The 15,160-nt window shown below is 42.2% G+C and overlaps 1 protein-coding gene across 7 annotated transcripts in view; it reads right to left on the minus strand.

The window, feature by feature from the left end:
- Positions 1-15,160, minus strand: part of LOC140489438 (transcriptional enhancer factor TEF-1-like) — an 87,478-nt gene that overhangs the window by 51,439 nt on the left and 20,879 nt on the right. For all 7 annotated transcript variants that reach the window (XM_072588997.1, XM_072588995.1, XM_072588994.1 and 4 more), the window contains one exon: positions 13,216-13,468. In XM_072588997.1, the coding sequence (XP_072445098.1) occupies positions 13,216-13,468 (253 nt within the window). The remainder of the gene's footprint in view (positions 1-13,215; positions 13,469-15,160) is intronic.

The raw sequence follows: 15,160 nt of genomic DNA on the forward strand, positions 1-15,160 counted from the left end.
AGCATGGATCAAATTTCCGCTTTGTGACCAAGGACGGCTGCATTCAGATGACCTTCAGACTACATCATGCATCAGGGGAACATTACAGCCATTCATGCTAAGCTTTTCTGTAAAATCCAAACTGCATTCTTTCCTACCTGCCCTCTTTGACATTTGATTTTCACACATTTACATCAAAAGTTAACATGCTCTTCTATTTCAGCACTACTTATTGAAATTTAACATCAGGTGTGAAGTGAAAGTGTATTATTTTGTTCACCGGTAAAATTTTATGCCACAGGAAATAACTGGAAATCAAAAGTTACAATTGATTTTGTGTGACACATTGATCTATTGTATACAGTGGAAGGAGTAAGTCTTTAGGCCTCTTACACAGGCAGCTTATTTCAGAAGAATACTGTTAACAAAAAAGAGGGAAGCTCAGAGTCTGCACTGGTTTGTTGGGGGTGGGGGGGGGGGGTGGGAAAAAGGTGGTCATGGGGAGCTGAAGCATTTAAAAGCTGACAAGAGAACTTCAGAGCAAATGGAAAAAAAATCCTCAGTTCAGTAGACTTCAGTTCTGAAAAAAAGAGAAAGTTCTGAAAAGGCTCATTTTGTGCCAAACACTGAAAAGTTCAAAATAGAAACTTCTGCCTGTGAAATTTCCTTCACAACATCAGACCTGAAGCATGCCTGGCAGCTCACCTCAGAGAACAGGCCAATTTTTAACTTGATCAAAGTCTCTTTTGCCCTTGATTCTCGAGGCAGCTGCTAAATCAGTGCGGGAGCAAACCTGCAGCTGTTCCATTCCTGTCTGCGAGTACTCCCCAGCAACAGACAGTTACTGCACATCAATTCTGGAGTTCCTCTGAAACCAAGGAGCTCCAGTGCTCTATTTCATGCACTCTCTCCTTCAATCTCTGGTCAGAGACATGTCGAAGCGCTACCTTAAACACTTTAAAGTCCCCGACAGCAGCCAAGTTAGTCACTGGGAGATGTCGAAGCGTGATCTTTGAAAGACTCTGCCACCTTTACCTTGCTCATATTACTGCACAGAAGCAGCTTTTAGTAGCAGTATGATGTAAGTGAGATGCCCAGTTTTGGGTACAGGAGTGTAGTAGTCCCAGTACTAGGTTGCTAATCCAAGGTCAGAGGTTCAGCTCTGCCATATGTCGTGAGTTAGAACATAGAACAATACCGTGCAGAACAGGCCCTTCGGCCCTTGATGTTGCACTGACCTGTGAACTAATCTAAACTCATCCCCCGACACTATCCCATCATCAACCATAGATTGTTTAAATATCCCTAACGTGGTGGAGTTAATTACATTGGCAGGGCATTAGCTACAAAGCACCATTGACCAAGAATGTTGTTGCATTTGTTTGATATTTTTAGATTAGATCAGATTAGATTCCCAACAGTATGGAAACAGGCCCTTCAGCCCAACAAGTCCACACTGATCCTCCAAAGAGTAACCCACACAGACCCATTCCCCTATCCTATATTTACCCCCTACTAATGCACCTAACACTATGGACAATTTAGCATGGACAATTCACCTGACCTGCACATCTTTGGAGTGTGGGAGGAAACTGGAGCACCCGGAGGAAACCCACACAGACACGGGGAGAATGTGCAAACTCCACACAGACAGTCCCCTGAGGGTGGAACCAAACCCAGGTCCCTGGTGCTGTGAGGCAGCAGTGCTAACCACTGAGCCACCGTGCTGCCCAACCTCAATTAATTTAGTGATGAACTTTATGAAGGTTCTTTGCACTCAAGATTAGGGATAGTCAACATGGCTGCTTGCATGGGAAATCATGTTTCACTCACTCGACTGAGCTTTTTAAAAGAAGTGAGAAAGAAGATTGATGGAGGCAGAGTAGGGGGTGTTGCCTATATAGACTCAAAGGTGTTCAACCAGGTTAAACATTGTAGACTAGTTAGCAAGGTTAGATCACATGGAAGAGCTAGCCGATTGGATACAAAATTGGTTTGAAGGTGGGAGATGGAGGGTTCTTTTCTGGACTGAAGGCCTGCAACCAGCAGTACGCCACAAGGAGCAGTGCTCGGTACGCTGCTTTTTGTCATTTATGTGAATATCGTAGGAACAGATAATAAATTTGCAGATTACATCAAAATTTGCGTAGTGGATGATGAAGGTTATCTTAAGAGTACAAAGGACCTTAATCAGATGAGCAGAGGAGTGGCAGATAGAGTTTCATTTAGATAGATGAGGTGTTGCATTTTGGTTAGACAAGTCAGGGCAGGACTTACACTAACGGTAAGGTCCTGAGGAGTGTTGCCGAACAAAAAGACCTTGGCGTATAGGTTCATAGTGTGACAATGCTGCTCCTTTCACAAGGTATGCTGTCCTTGGCTTTTTTACCCCAGAGAGATCATAAAAGCAGCAATTCTAAAAGTCTAGGTTTGAAGGGATTTTGGGCCAGTTTGATTATAGCTAACAGGTACTGCCTCAGGAAAAAAAAAAGGCTTTCTGGTGTTTGAAAAAAAAATCACTTGTACAATGAAAGGGGAGTGGCCAGTTCTCCCAGCTCAGCTTTCCTCTGGTTCAGTATGGTTTTAACAAGCAGTTGTTGTGAAGCTGCTGCACCCAAAGAAGCAGCTCCATGCTGATCCTCCCTCTCTCTGACATCTCTCCTGTGAGAACCTGGGTTGGATTTTACCTTTTTTTTTGCCAAGGGGTGTTATGGGGATTGTTGCAAGTATTGGGAATAGGTTCTGGGCTACCTCCTTGAAATGGTTTGATGGGGCCTGGCCTGGTCCATAACAATAGTTCCTTGAAGGTGGAGCACTAGTAGAAAGAGTAGAAAGGCAACATTTGGTAGCTTGCCTTTATTGGTCAGTGCATTGAGTATAGGAGTTGGGATGCCATGTTGTGACTGGAAGTAAACAAGCCCTGGTTAGAAAGTTCTTCTCCTTATTTTATCCAAATGTGTTTGCTGACAGATGCAGGTAGTTAGCTCAGATTTCAGGAGGGAAAGGTAACTGGAAGCTTTGTAGGTAGTTTGTAGCTTACAGAAGAAATCTATAGTGATCCTCTCAGAGCTTTGGGATAGAAAGTGGTTATAGTTGGCTTAGAAATCTGCATGACAGCACTTTGATATCTGTTGACAATTTGCTAAAACAAGGAACTGAAACATTTACAATCACCAGGTAGTAACTGAAAAAGGTGGAGGGATTCACAGCCTAAATGCTAATGGAAGAAACCCGACAGAATTGTATCTATCTTCGACAAATTGATTCAATATCATGGATACGATATTGAGTTCTTCGAGGAGGTGACAAAATAGGGGATGAAGGTAAGGCAGTTGATGTGGTGTATCTGGACTTCATTAAGGCATTTGATAAGGTTCACAATGGTAAGCTATTACATAAAATACAGAGTTTTGGGATTGAAGGTGATTTAGTGGTTTGGATCAGAAATTAGCTAGCTGAAAGAAGCCAGAGGGTGGTGGTTGATGGGAAATGTTCATTCTGGAGCACACCTTGCAGTGGTGTGCTGCAAGGATCTGTTTTGGAACCACTGCTGTTTGACAGTTTTATAAATGATCTGGATGTGGGTGTAGAAGGATGAGTTACTAAATTTGCAGGTGACACTAAGGGAGGCAGAGCTGTGGATAGTGCCAAACGATGTTGTGGGTTACAGAGGGACATAGATAAGCTGCAAAGCTGGCCTGAGAGGTGGCAAATGGAGTTTAATGTGGAAAAGCAGGAGGTAGCTCACTTCAGAAGAAATAACAGGAATGCAGAGTACTGGGCTAATGGTAAAATTCTTGGCAGCTCACAGTCATCAGCAGGGATTGATCTGTTCTCCATGACAGTAGATGAGCAGAGAGATTGCAGTGTCCAGGTGCATAAATACCGGAAAGTTGCCACCCAGGTTGACAGGTTTGTTAAGGCGGCATATGGGTGTGTTGGCACTTCTTGGTAGGGGAATTGAATTTCACAGCCACGAGGTCACACTTCAGCTTACAAGACTCTGGTAAGGCTGCAACCTGAATATTGTGTACAGTTCTGATAACCGCATTATGGAAAGGAAGTGGAAGCTTTGCAAAGGGTTCAGAGGAGATTTACTAGGATGTTGCCTGGTACAGAGGGAAAATCTTATGAGGAAAGGCTGAGGGACTAGAGGCTGTTTTCATTGGAGAGGAGCAGGTTGAGAGGTGACTTAATAGAGACATAAGATAAATCTGAGGGTTTGATAGGGTGGACAGGGAGAGCCTTTTTCCTCGGATGGTGAAGGTTAACATGACAGTGAGATAGCTTTAAATTGAGGGGTGATAGATTTAGGACATATCAGGGGCAGTTTATTTACTCAGGAGTAATAGGGTGTGGAACGGCCTGACTGCAATAGTAGTAGACTCACTGACATTAAGGGCATTTAAATGGGCATTGGATATACACAGATAATAATGGTGCATTGTAGGTGAGATGGGCATCAGATTATTTTCACAGATCGGCACAGCATTGAGGGCTGAAGGGCCTGGACTGCACTGTAATGTTCTATGATACTTTAAGTAAATTCCAGAGGATTGTCGCACCTCTTTCGGTTGGTCCCAGGAGAAAGAAGCTTCAAGGTTTTGTATGGGGAACATTTGTGGACGTGGGTGAAGGAGGGATCATTAAAACGGATTTTATCGCATCATTTTTAAGGTTAATGTTAAATTAACGATGATAGGCATTGCTGAAAAAGACATTTTGCCAAAGCTTTTTGTCTTGTATTCATCAGGGCAATTTACAGGAATACCGATTTACAGGGAAATTTACAGTGGAACCTCAGTTATCCAGATACCAAATTATCCGAAAATCAGATTATCTGAAGGAGATCTTGAGGTCCTGATAGAAACATTACATCAAAGATGCATTTCCAACAGAGATTGCGTCTTTTGTTGACAGTGGTTAAACAGGCACTGTCTCCCTGCCCACTCTCTCTCCTCACACTTTTCCTGGAGTTCTACAGAGGGGTGTACCCTAACACCACCACACCCCCCACCCCCTCCGGATAATCTGACTAATATTGTCCTGTACAGCACAGAGGTGGAAGCTGGCAAAAAGTTGCAGTAAAAAAAATGTGCACGTGTGTGTGCGTTTGTGTCAATGTGTGCACGCTATTTGGAGACTTACCCCACAAGGGCAGTAGCAACAACAGTCGTATTTTGTTGGTGTACAGTCCGGCTCCCCTAGGAGAGGGGCGGGGGGGGAGCAGTGCTGGATGGGGAAGGGGGAGTGGGGGCGTGGGCATGGTGTTGGATGGTTGGGAGGGGCAGGGGTAGGGCCTTGCACACTATGTGCTGCTGCAGTCTCCTGAATGGGGAGCAGACTTTAAAACACTGAGCCCCAGAGGAAAGGCATTTTTTTAAGGAGAAACAAAAAAAAAGAGATTAACCTAATAAAATTGATTATCCAAATGAAATAGTGCCCACCCATCTCATTCGGATGATCGAGGTTCCCCTGTATACTGCATAACAGAAAAGTACTGATTGATTGACCAGTGAAGTTTGATTAGTAACAGACACGGTCATGTGGAACAGACCAACTCCTGCTGATGACTGTGAGCTAGGAGAAGGTGAGGACTGCAGATGCTGGAGATCAGAGCTGAGAATGTGTTGCTGGAAAAGCACAGCAGGTCAGGCAGATGACTGTGAGCTGCCAAGTTATTTTCAAACTTAACATCAGGCAACTTGCATCCGATTGGTCAGGAAAATGTCCTGATAAATGTGAATGCAAGTCATTATTTTGCTGAATTAAAACAACAGGCAACGTGTATATATGTTCATACACACACTACATTACTCATTTTGTGTGGGGACAGCATGTCTTTTGGCTTGACAGTGGCGTCCTATTAGTGGCAGGTCTGCCCGTGATCACATGTTGCTCTAAATTTTGAAATAACTTACCTAGTGAGGGGCAGATGGACACTATTCAGGACCAAAGTAATTGCCTTAGGACCTTCAATGAATTCCCATGATATATAGTGAAAAATAATGTAATCGGGAAGCCATTATGCTGGAGGATTACTTTAATGCATACGGTTTTATCATCAGGTTTGCAAAGGGAACAAATAGCTCAGACCTCTATTTAAAAGATTGCTGTATTAGATTGATCTTAGGAGTACAGAATTGTAGGAACCCCAACCTGTAGTAGTCAGAAGTAGAGAACCTCCAGCTGATTTCTCAACCAGGACATCAAGGAAACAGACTAGTAGAAACTGAGGACTGCAGATGCTGGAGACCATTTGACTATTCCACTTTGAATGTAACTTTGGATGTAGAATGATACCCATTATATCATGCAGGTACCTGTTTGATGCCAAGTACATGGGTTGTATGTCCCACAGACGGGGGGAACTCATCCCTTCAGCTGTCTGGATTACACTAAACACTCCCCAACCAGCCCAAGTGTGCAAAACCGTGCCAACATTAGGTGTTTGCAATTACTCAACATTTGCTAGATAATCCTGAAAGTGTGAAGAATTCTGTGGATAATTGTCAGTTGGGCTTACAATGGTGAAGCATTTCCATGTTCTTGAAGGTACAATATTTATACAGGGCCCTGTGATTTGCAAACGGAAAGAGTAATGTGCACGGCACCAGGTTAAGATCAACAAATACCTGACAGACTTTCTCTGGCTTTTTTGGAGGGCAGAACCCTGACAAATTTTAAATCAGGCAGGTTAATTGAAGTCAAGTCTGACAATTATCTGTTAAATCTGTGATAACGGGTGCATTATCCATGGCAGTGCCTTAGAGTCCACTTGTCAACCAATCGACATGCTTCTCTCATGCAGTATAAAATGTTACATTTCTCCTTAAATTTGTATTCTTGCGATTTTTTTCCTGAGGGAAGATGAAAAGTTCAGTAAAATACCTTTTGTCAGCAACATTTCCTACTTTAATTCCTTTCAATATAAAAGATTAATCTTGTTAATCATAAAAACTTGTCATATTGGTCTGTTAATCATTTGTTGGATGCTTACATTTCTTCTTCAAACATTAATGGCCCATAATAGGATCACAATACTGTAAGTACAATTAGCTACAGATGGATAATGCATATGTTCTACTTAGCATTGCCACTGAGTTATAGATGTTTACAGCATGAAAACAGGTCCTTCAGCCAAAGTTGTCCATGACACCCAGTTTTTACTATTAAACTAGTCTCATTTGCCTGTATTTGGTCTATATCCCTCCATACCTAGCCCATCCATGCACATGTCTAAATGCTTCTTTAGTGACAAAATTTGTTTCTACCACTACCTCTGGTAGCCTGTTCCAAACACTCTCCACCCTGGGTGAAAAAAAAAATTGTCCCTCTTGACCCTTTTGCATTTCTCACCTTAAACCTATGCCCTCTAGTTTTAGATTCTACCATGGGGAAAAACTGTTTACCTTAACTATGCCTCCCATCATTTTTATAAACCTCTAGAAGGTCACCCCTCAGAGCTGTATGCTCCAGGGGAAAAAAAAAATGTCCCAGCCTATGCAGCCTCTCCTTACAATTCCAGTCAAGTAGCATCCTAGTAAATCTCTTCTGCACTCTTTCTAGCGTAGTAATATCCTGTGTACAGGAGGGTGACCAGAACTCCATGCAATACTCCAAATGTGGCTTCACCAACATCTTGTACAGCTGCAATAAGATGTCCCAATTCCTATACTCACTGCTCTGGCTGATGAAAACAAGCATGCTGAAAGCCTTCTTCACTATCCTGTCTACCTGTGACTCCACTTTCAAAACAGCTCTGAACGTGTACCCCCAGATCTTTGTTCTATAACACATCCCAAGGCCCTACCATTGATCATGTAAGTCCTGCTCTGGTTTGACCTACAAAATGCAACACCTTGCATGTATCTAAATTCTATCTGCCATTCCTGAGCTCGCTGGCCCAGTTAAATCAAAACGACCACTTCTCCAAGAGCATATTGTGAAAGCTTTACATATCAGGAAAATCCCCCAAGCATGCCAAATTTCATACAGTCATAACTTTTACCACAAGAGAAAAGTGGTGTTGATAGATTGCCTTGGGTAATTAGATTCAACTTACCAATGGCATGGAGAAATGAACAGGGAACTTTAGACTCCCGATATTTTTGGAAATATTCAAGAAAGAGGCAAGGTTTGAGCATCACCCTTTTATTTGCAGAGAACAGGCCCCTGCTTGTGAAGATATCTCACTTCCAGCAAATGAGAAAGTGTCACATTGTGATCAGGGGTAGTCAGCATGGTTTTGTCAGAGGGAGCTCATACCTGATAGAATTTAAGAGAACCAAGTGTGTAGAGGAGGGCAGTGTGGTTGATGTAGTTTGAATGCAGGAGGACAGGCTAAGAGTTGTTATGGCAGAACACAGGACAATTGCCTTCATCAATTAGGACATAGATTATAATAGCAGGGAGGTTATATTGGAGTTGCACAAAAAACCTTGGTTAGGCCACAGCTGGAGTACTGTGTGCACCTCTAGTCACCTCACCATAGGAAGGACTCAATTACACTGAATGGATGATAGGCAATTCGTCAGGATGTTATATGGGCTGGAGCACTTTAGCCATGACGAGAGGCTGGTTAGGCTCAGGTTGTTTTCTTCGGAGCAAAGATGTTTGAGGGGGATCCAATCAAGATGTATAAAAATTATGAGGGGCATTGACAGGGTGGATAGGAAGCAGTTGTTCCCCTTAGTTGTAGGGTCATTAATGAGGGGTTATAATTGTTTTTAAAAAGTGAAGGGCAAATAATTTAGTGGGGGTTTGAGGAAAGGCTGTTCACGCAGGGGGTGGTGGGAGTCTAGAATACACTGCCTGTGAGTGTAATAGAAGCAGGAAACCTCAACCTTTAAAAAAAAAGTGCATGGATGAGCTTTTGAAACGTCATAACATTTGAAATTACAGGACAAGTGCTGGAAAATGGGATTGGTATAGATTTGATGAGCCAAAAAGCCTCTTCTATACTATATGTCTATGACTGTATAACTTAAAATAGTTGTTAGTGTAGCTAGTAGCACCCACTGGATTATTCAGCAAATGTCCTTTCTGCCTTTTCAGCTATCCTTGGTGTATAAAGGCAAAAGCAAGATCTCAAGAGGGAAGCCAATAACTTGTATTCCATTCCCCATATAAAACAAAATCTGATATCCACCCCTTCCAGAAACTGTTAAGAAAATTAACTTCTAATTAACCTGATTGGACATGTTACAGCACATCTTTGGGCAGATGGTTGTTGATGCTGGACCTCCTAGCAGAGATAGGGGCACTACTATTGTGCTACAAGTCCCCAAACTCTAGTCATATTCATTAGAGATATCTTCTAATCAATCAATTGGTTCAGAGATGTTATTTACATATTGAAAACATGGGACTAGTTGAGATCAAACAACATATTCCTTTTGCAATTGCCAAACAACCATCACTCTCCTTTCATGCAGTATAAATTTGTCTTTCCCCTTAAACTTGCATTCTTGTGAATTGCACGTGGCAATACTCAAGGTGAGAGTTATCAAACTGCTTTAGAATAATATTATTGAAACAAATATTTCGATAGTGACCTCTATTGGCTATTTTTCATTGTATCACTTTGCCCAGACTTAGTGCAAACAATTATCTTTTCCATGGATAAAATCGCCAGCTTCTTTTCACTGACTTTTTGGAGAAAGACTTCTGACTAACATGATCTTTCTTTTTATTTCATTTACTGTCCTATATTTCTCCTTTTTACCTTAACCTTCTAAGGTATTATTCCATCAGCACTTGTGCTTTATTCAAATAACTTCATTCCTGAAGAAAGCCTACAGTATGTTATTAGATCACAGGGACTTAGAGTTCTAACCACACCAGTTACCACAGATATCCAGGATAATCCATAAGAAATAGGAACAGCGGTAGGCCATTCAGCCCCTTGAGCTTGTTCGGCCATTCAATAGAAACATGGATGATCTGACATTCCTCACTTTCCTAACCCTTCCCTGTAATCCTCGATTTCCCTACTGGAAAATAATCTATCCGTTTCAGACATCAATATACAAAAGGACTCTACCACCATTGCTCTGTGGCAAGGTGTTCCAAAGACACTCCATCTTGGGAGAGAAGAAATTCCTCCTCATCTCAAATTGGTGCCTCTTTATTCTGAGATTAAGGCTTCTGGTCCTAGACTCTCCCACAAGATGAAAACTCCATGCACCAATCTTGTCAAGCCCTTTAAGAATCAGACATGTTTCAATGAGATCACTTTTCATTCTTGTAAACTCCAGGGGAGTGGAGCCCTAACCTGCTCACCAGACAATCCCTCCATTTGGAGAATCAGCCTGTTAAACCTTTTCTGAAGTGCCTCCAATTAAATGATTTTTCCTTAAATAAAGGACCAAACCTGCTCACAGTATTCCAGATGTAATCTTACTGTACAGTTGCAGTTAGACTTCCTTACTCTTATTCTCCAACCTCCTAGAAAGAAGGGCCAATGTTTATTAACCTAATTAGCAGTTGCCCGTGTGCTAACTCTCTGTTTCATGCACAACTACCCCCAAGTCCCTTTGTGTTGCAGATGTCTCCAGTTTTTCTCCACCTAAATAATACCGTTCTGTTCTCCCTTCTAAAATGAAGGGCTTCATATTTTTCCCACATCACACTGCACTTGCTGACTTTTTGCCGAGTTGATAAACATACTTATAATCTGTCTAGACTATGTGCATCCCTCTTACAACCTGACTTTCCACCTATTTTAGTGTCATCTGCAAATTTGGCCACAATACATTCACTTCCTTCTTCCAAATCATTAATGATGTTGTAAACAGTTGTGGCCCCAGCATTTATCCCTGTGGAACCCCTCATTGTTTCCAGCCCATGAACTGATTCTCTCTCTATGCCAATATACTATCTCAAACACATGGCTCTTATGTTATGACTTAACCTTTTGCAAGGTACCTTATGAAATGCCTTCTGCAAGTGCAACACATCCACTGGTTCCCCTTAAATGAGTCAGACTCAATTTCCATTTCATTAAACCATGCTGACTCCCCTCAGTTAAATTATGATTTTTCAAATGTTCTTTTTTTTACCTCCTTAGTAGTTGTAGGAGCATAGACATCAGTGAGATTGATCTAACTATATAAAAAAAGTTTAATTAAACAATTAGAATCAGGTAGAAAAAGTAAACAAATATTTACCACAAGTATCTGTTTTCACACGGATGATCCCTGGAATGACAGGTCTAGCATATGAGGAACGGCTGAGGATACTGGGATTGTATTCGTTGGAGTTTAGAAGATTAAGGGGAGATCTAATAGAGACGTACAAAATAATACATGACTTTGAAAAGGTGGATGCTAGAAAATTGTTTCTGTTAGGCGAGGAGACTAGGACCCGTGGACACAGCCTTAGAATTAGAGGGGGTCATTTCAGAACGGAAATGCGGAGACATTTCTTCAGCCAGAGAGTGGTGGGCCTGTGGAATTCATTGCCACGGAGTGCAGTGGAAGCAGGGACGCTAAATGTCTTCAAGGCCGAGATTGATAGGTTCTTGTTGTCTAGAGGAATTAAGGGCTACGGGGAGAACGCTGGCAAGTGGAGCTGAAATGCGCATCAGCCATGATTGAATGGCGGAGTGGACTCGATGGGCCGAATGGCCTTACTTCCACTCCTATGTCTTATGGTCTTATGGCCACTGCTTTTTGTCATTTTTATAAACGACCTGAATGAGGGTGTAGAAGGGTGGGTTAGTAAATTTGCAGATGACACTAAGGGAGGCAGAGCTGTGGATAGTGCTGAAGGATGTTGCAGGTTACAAAGGGACATAGATAAGCTGCAGAGCTGGGCTGAGAGGTGGCAAATGGAGTTTAATGCAGAAAAGAGGGGTGATTCACTTTGGAAGGAGTAACAGGAATACAGAGTACTGGGCTAATGGGAAGATTCTTGGTAATACAAATGAGCAGAGATTTCAGTGTCCATGTACATAGATCCCTGTAAATTGCCACCCAGGTTGATAGGGTTGTCAAGACAACATATGGTATGTTAGCTTTTATTGGGAGAGGGATTCAGTTTTGGAGCCACAAGGTCATGCTGCAGCTGTACAAAACTCTAGTGCAGCCGCACTTGGAGTATTGTGTACAGTTCTGGTCACTGCATTATAGGAAGGATGTGGAAGCATTGGAAAGGGATCAGAGGAGATTTACTAGGATGTTGCCTGGTATGGAGAGAAGATCTTATAAGGAAAGGCTGAGGGACTAGAGGCTGTTTTCATTTGAGAGAAGATGATGGGGAGGTGACTTAATAGAGACATACAAGATAATCCGAGGGTTAGATCGGGTGGACAGGGAGAGTCTTTTTCCTCGGATGGTGATGGCTAGTGCAAGGGGACATAGCTTTAAATTGAGGGGTGATAGATATAGGACAGATGTCAGAGGTAATTTCTTTACTCAGTAGTAGGAGCATGGAATACTGCCTGCAACAGGAGTGGACTCGCCAACTTTAAGGGCATTTAAGTGGTCACTGGATAGGCATATTGATGAGGATGGAATAGTGTGGGTTAGATAAGCTTCAGATTGGTTCCACAGGTTGGCACAACAGATGGCCAAAGGGCCTGTACTGCGCTGCAATGTTCCATGTTCTATTTACTTTCAAAATTGGTGCTTCTAAAACACAAATTTCCCTTTCACAGAATTTCATGGACATATGAACCTTCATGAAAAGAAAATATATAAATGCAAAATTGCTACCATTTAAAACCTGAAATTTTTAGATCTATCCTGCTGGAAACCCTTCACATCAAATTTTCCTCCCACATTCATACAGAAGATTGATGAGGTGATGTCACTGAGAAGGTGGGGCAGTTATATTCTCAAACTGCTTGACTTGTTTTCACGTGAACACAAATCGGAACTGGCCTGGGAGCGACACTCCTATTGAGCTGCCGGTGCATTCAGCAGTCTGGAATGTACCATATGTTAGAATAACGAGGCTACTCACGGTTTTGTGAAGGTTCAGTAATTTTCAAAATCGGAAGCTGCTCATGGACAAGCATAAAACAAGATGTGCTGAGAAGGCATTTGCAACCCACTCAACTAATTTAAACACTTTAAACCTGGTTATTTTGAAAAGGTTTTTTGAGTAAAGTGAAGTCTCTGGATAATACTTCATTTCAACAGAAGCAATAAAAAGAGAGGAATCAGCCTTCAGTGTTAAAGTACAGCTGACAGTTTACTCCTCCGTGAAATCAAAGCATCTGTCACTCACCGTACATTTTTCCTTCATCCGACAGGATAATTTTTCGCCTGCCGCATGGTGGGTAAATGGCTAAAGCTTCCTGGAAACTTTGCTCGATGTCAGGACTCCACACACCCTCTGCATCATTGTCCAAATTCTTCTCAATTGAGTCATTCATTGTCTCAGAGTTGTGGTCAGGGCTGGTGCCCTCGCTCCAACTGTTTGTCTCTATTTTAATGGTCTGGGGTCTCCAAGCCTCAGCTTGGAGGACAGCACAGCACATCTGAGGTAAAAAAGTAAAAAGAATTTTAGGAACTGGTGAATAAATCAAATATGTGATGCACCTCAACCTGAAATGGATATTTGCTATTTTATTGGACTAGCTCGGGGCATGATAATCAGCACAAGTTCAGTTATGGCAGCTGCTAGGAGATCACTGGGAGTTATTTTATCTCCACTGTAGCTCTTCTCCTTTCTCAATTGAAAAAGAATCTTGTAATTAACTTGGAGATGGGAAGAAAAAGTGTCAGTGATTGAGAGAGGCAATGAAGAGACAGACAGAGAGACATTTGAAAAGAAGAGTTCATAAGACTTTGTTGGGAGGTAAGCAATTACCAGCCAAATAATTGTTCTTGGAAGTTTTAACCTTCAACATTTACTTCTTTGATCTTCATCACAGTCTAGTACCATCATCCAATGGTCACTACCCACATTGTTAGGTTTATTCTGGAATTGCACAGCTACATGCAGATTCAGGAGAAAACAAACATTCATCCATCGATGAGGGCATCATTGACCAAACCCATTGGGCATTCCTCAATATGTAGGGGGAAATTAAAACTCAAACACATTATCTCTCTACCCTTCAGGCACTCTGCCTCTATTCCTGATGAAGGGCTTTTGCCCGAAACGTCAATTTTCCTGCTCTTCGGATGCTGCTTGACCTGCTGTGCTTTTCCAGCACCACTGTAATCCAGAATCTGGTTTCCAGCATCTGCAGTCATTGTTTTTACCTGGAGTCACATGTAGCCCAGACCAGGTAAGGATAACAGTTTATTTCCCTAAAAAGTAAATTAGTGAACCAGATAGGTTTTTCCTCAATAATCTATTCATGTCATTATTAGGCTTTTAATTCCTGATTTTTGTTGAATTCAATTTCCATCATTTGCCATGATGGGATTAAACCCAGGTCCTCAGAACATTACTTGGGTATCAGGATTAACAGTCCATGACAGTGAGACTAGACCATTCTCGGACATTGGATAGGAACAAAGTAAGGACTGCAGATGCTGGAGATCAGAGTGGAGTGTGGTGCTGGAAAAGCACAAGTCAGGCAACATCCGAGGAGCAGGAGAATCTATGTTTCCAAAGTGTAGATTCTCCTGCTCCTCGGATGCTGCCTGACCTGCTGTGCTTTCCCAGCACCACACAACTCCCCATTCAATGTATCAATTGTGTATTAGGAAACTACATTGACACTTTTCCACACGGAGCGCAGCATTCACTGAGAACACGGAAGTGTATGAAGGAAGGGGAAATAATTTTCTATTAACATTTCAAATTACTTGAGATAATACTCATTAGTTAACTTTCAAAAAAATCCTTATCAGATATTTGCAATGATAATTTGTCACTTGCGTTTTACAGTGAATAATACAGCAGAAGTACAGTGAAAAGCTTCAACATTCGCTACAATCCGGCCTAGTTTAAGAATAAAAAAGGATAAAGATATGACTGAAAGGGTCCTGAGCCAGCTCACCACTGATACCTGTGCCACCTTCTCCCCTCCACTGCGGTCTGCTCCAGATCCACCAATGTAGGAGTTGCCACTCTTTAGGCGCCATCACCTCACTGCTGGGCCAACCTCACCAATGCCGCCATGGATGCTAAGTCCCATGCTGAATGCACACGCCTTGCAACCAGAACTCCGACTCCACTGCCACTTTGATGACACCAGGAGTTCCAGCTCTGGGTA

The sequence above is a fragment of the Chiloscyllium punctatum genome, chromosome 18 (assembly GCF_047496795.1).
Source record: "Chiloscyllium punctatum isolate Juve2018m chromosome 18, sChiPun1.3, whole genome shotgun sequence".
NCBI classification, from domain to species: domain Eukaryota; kingdom Metazoa; phylum Chordata; class Chondrichthyes; order Orectolobiformes; family Hemiscylliidae; genus Chiloscyllium; species Chiloscyllium punctatum.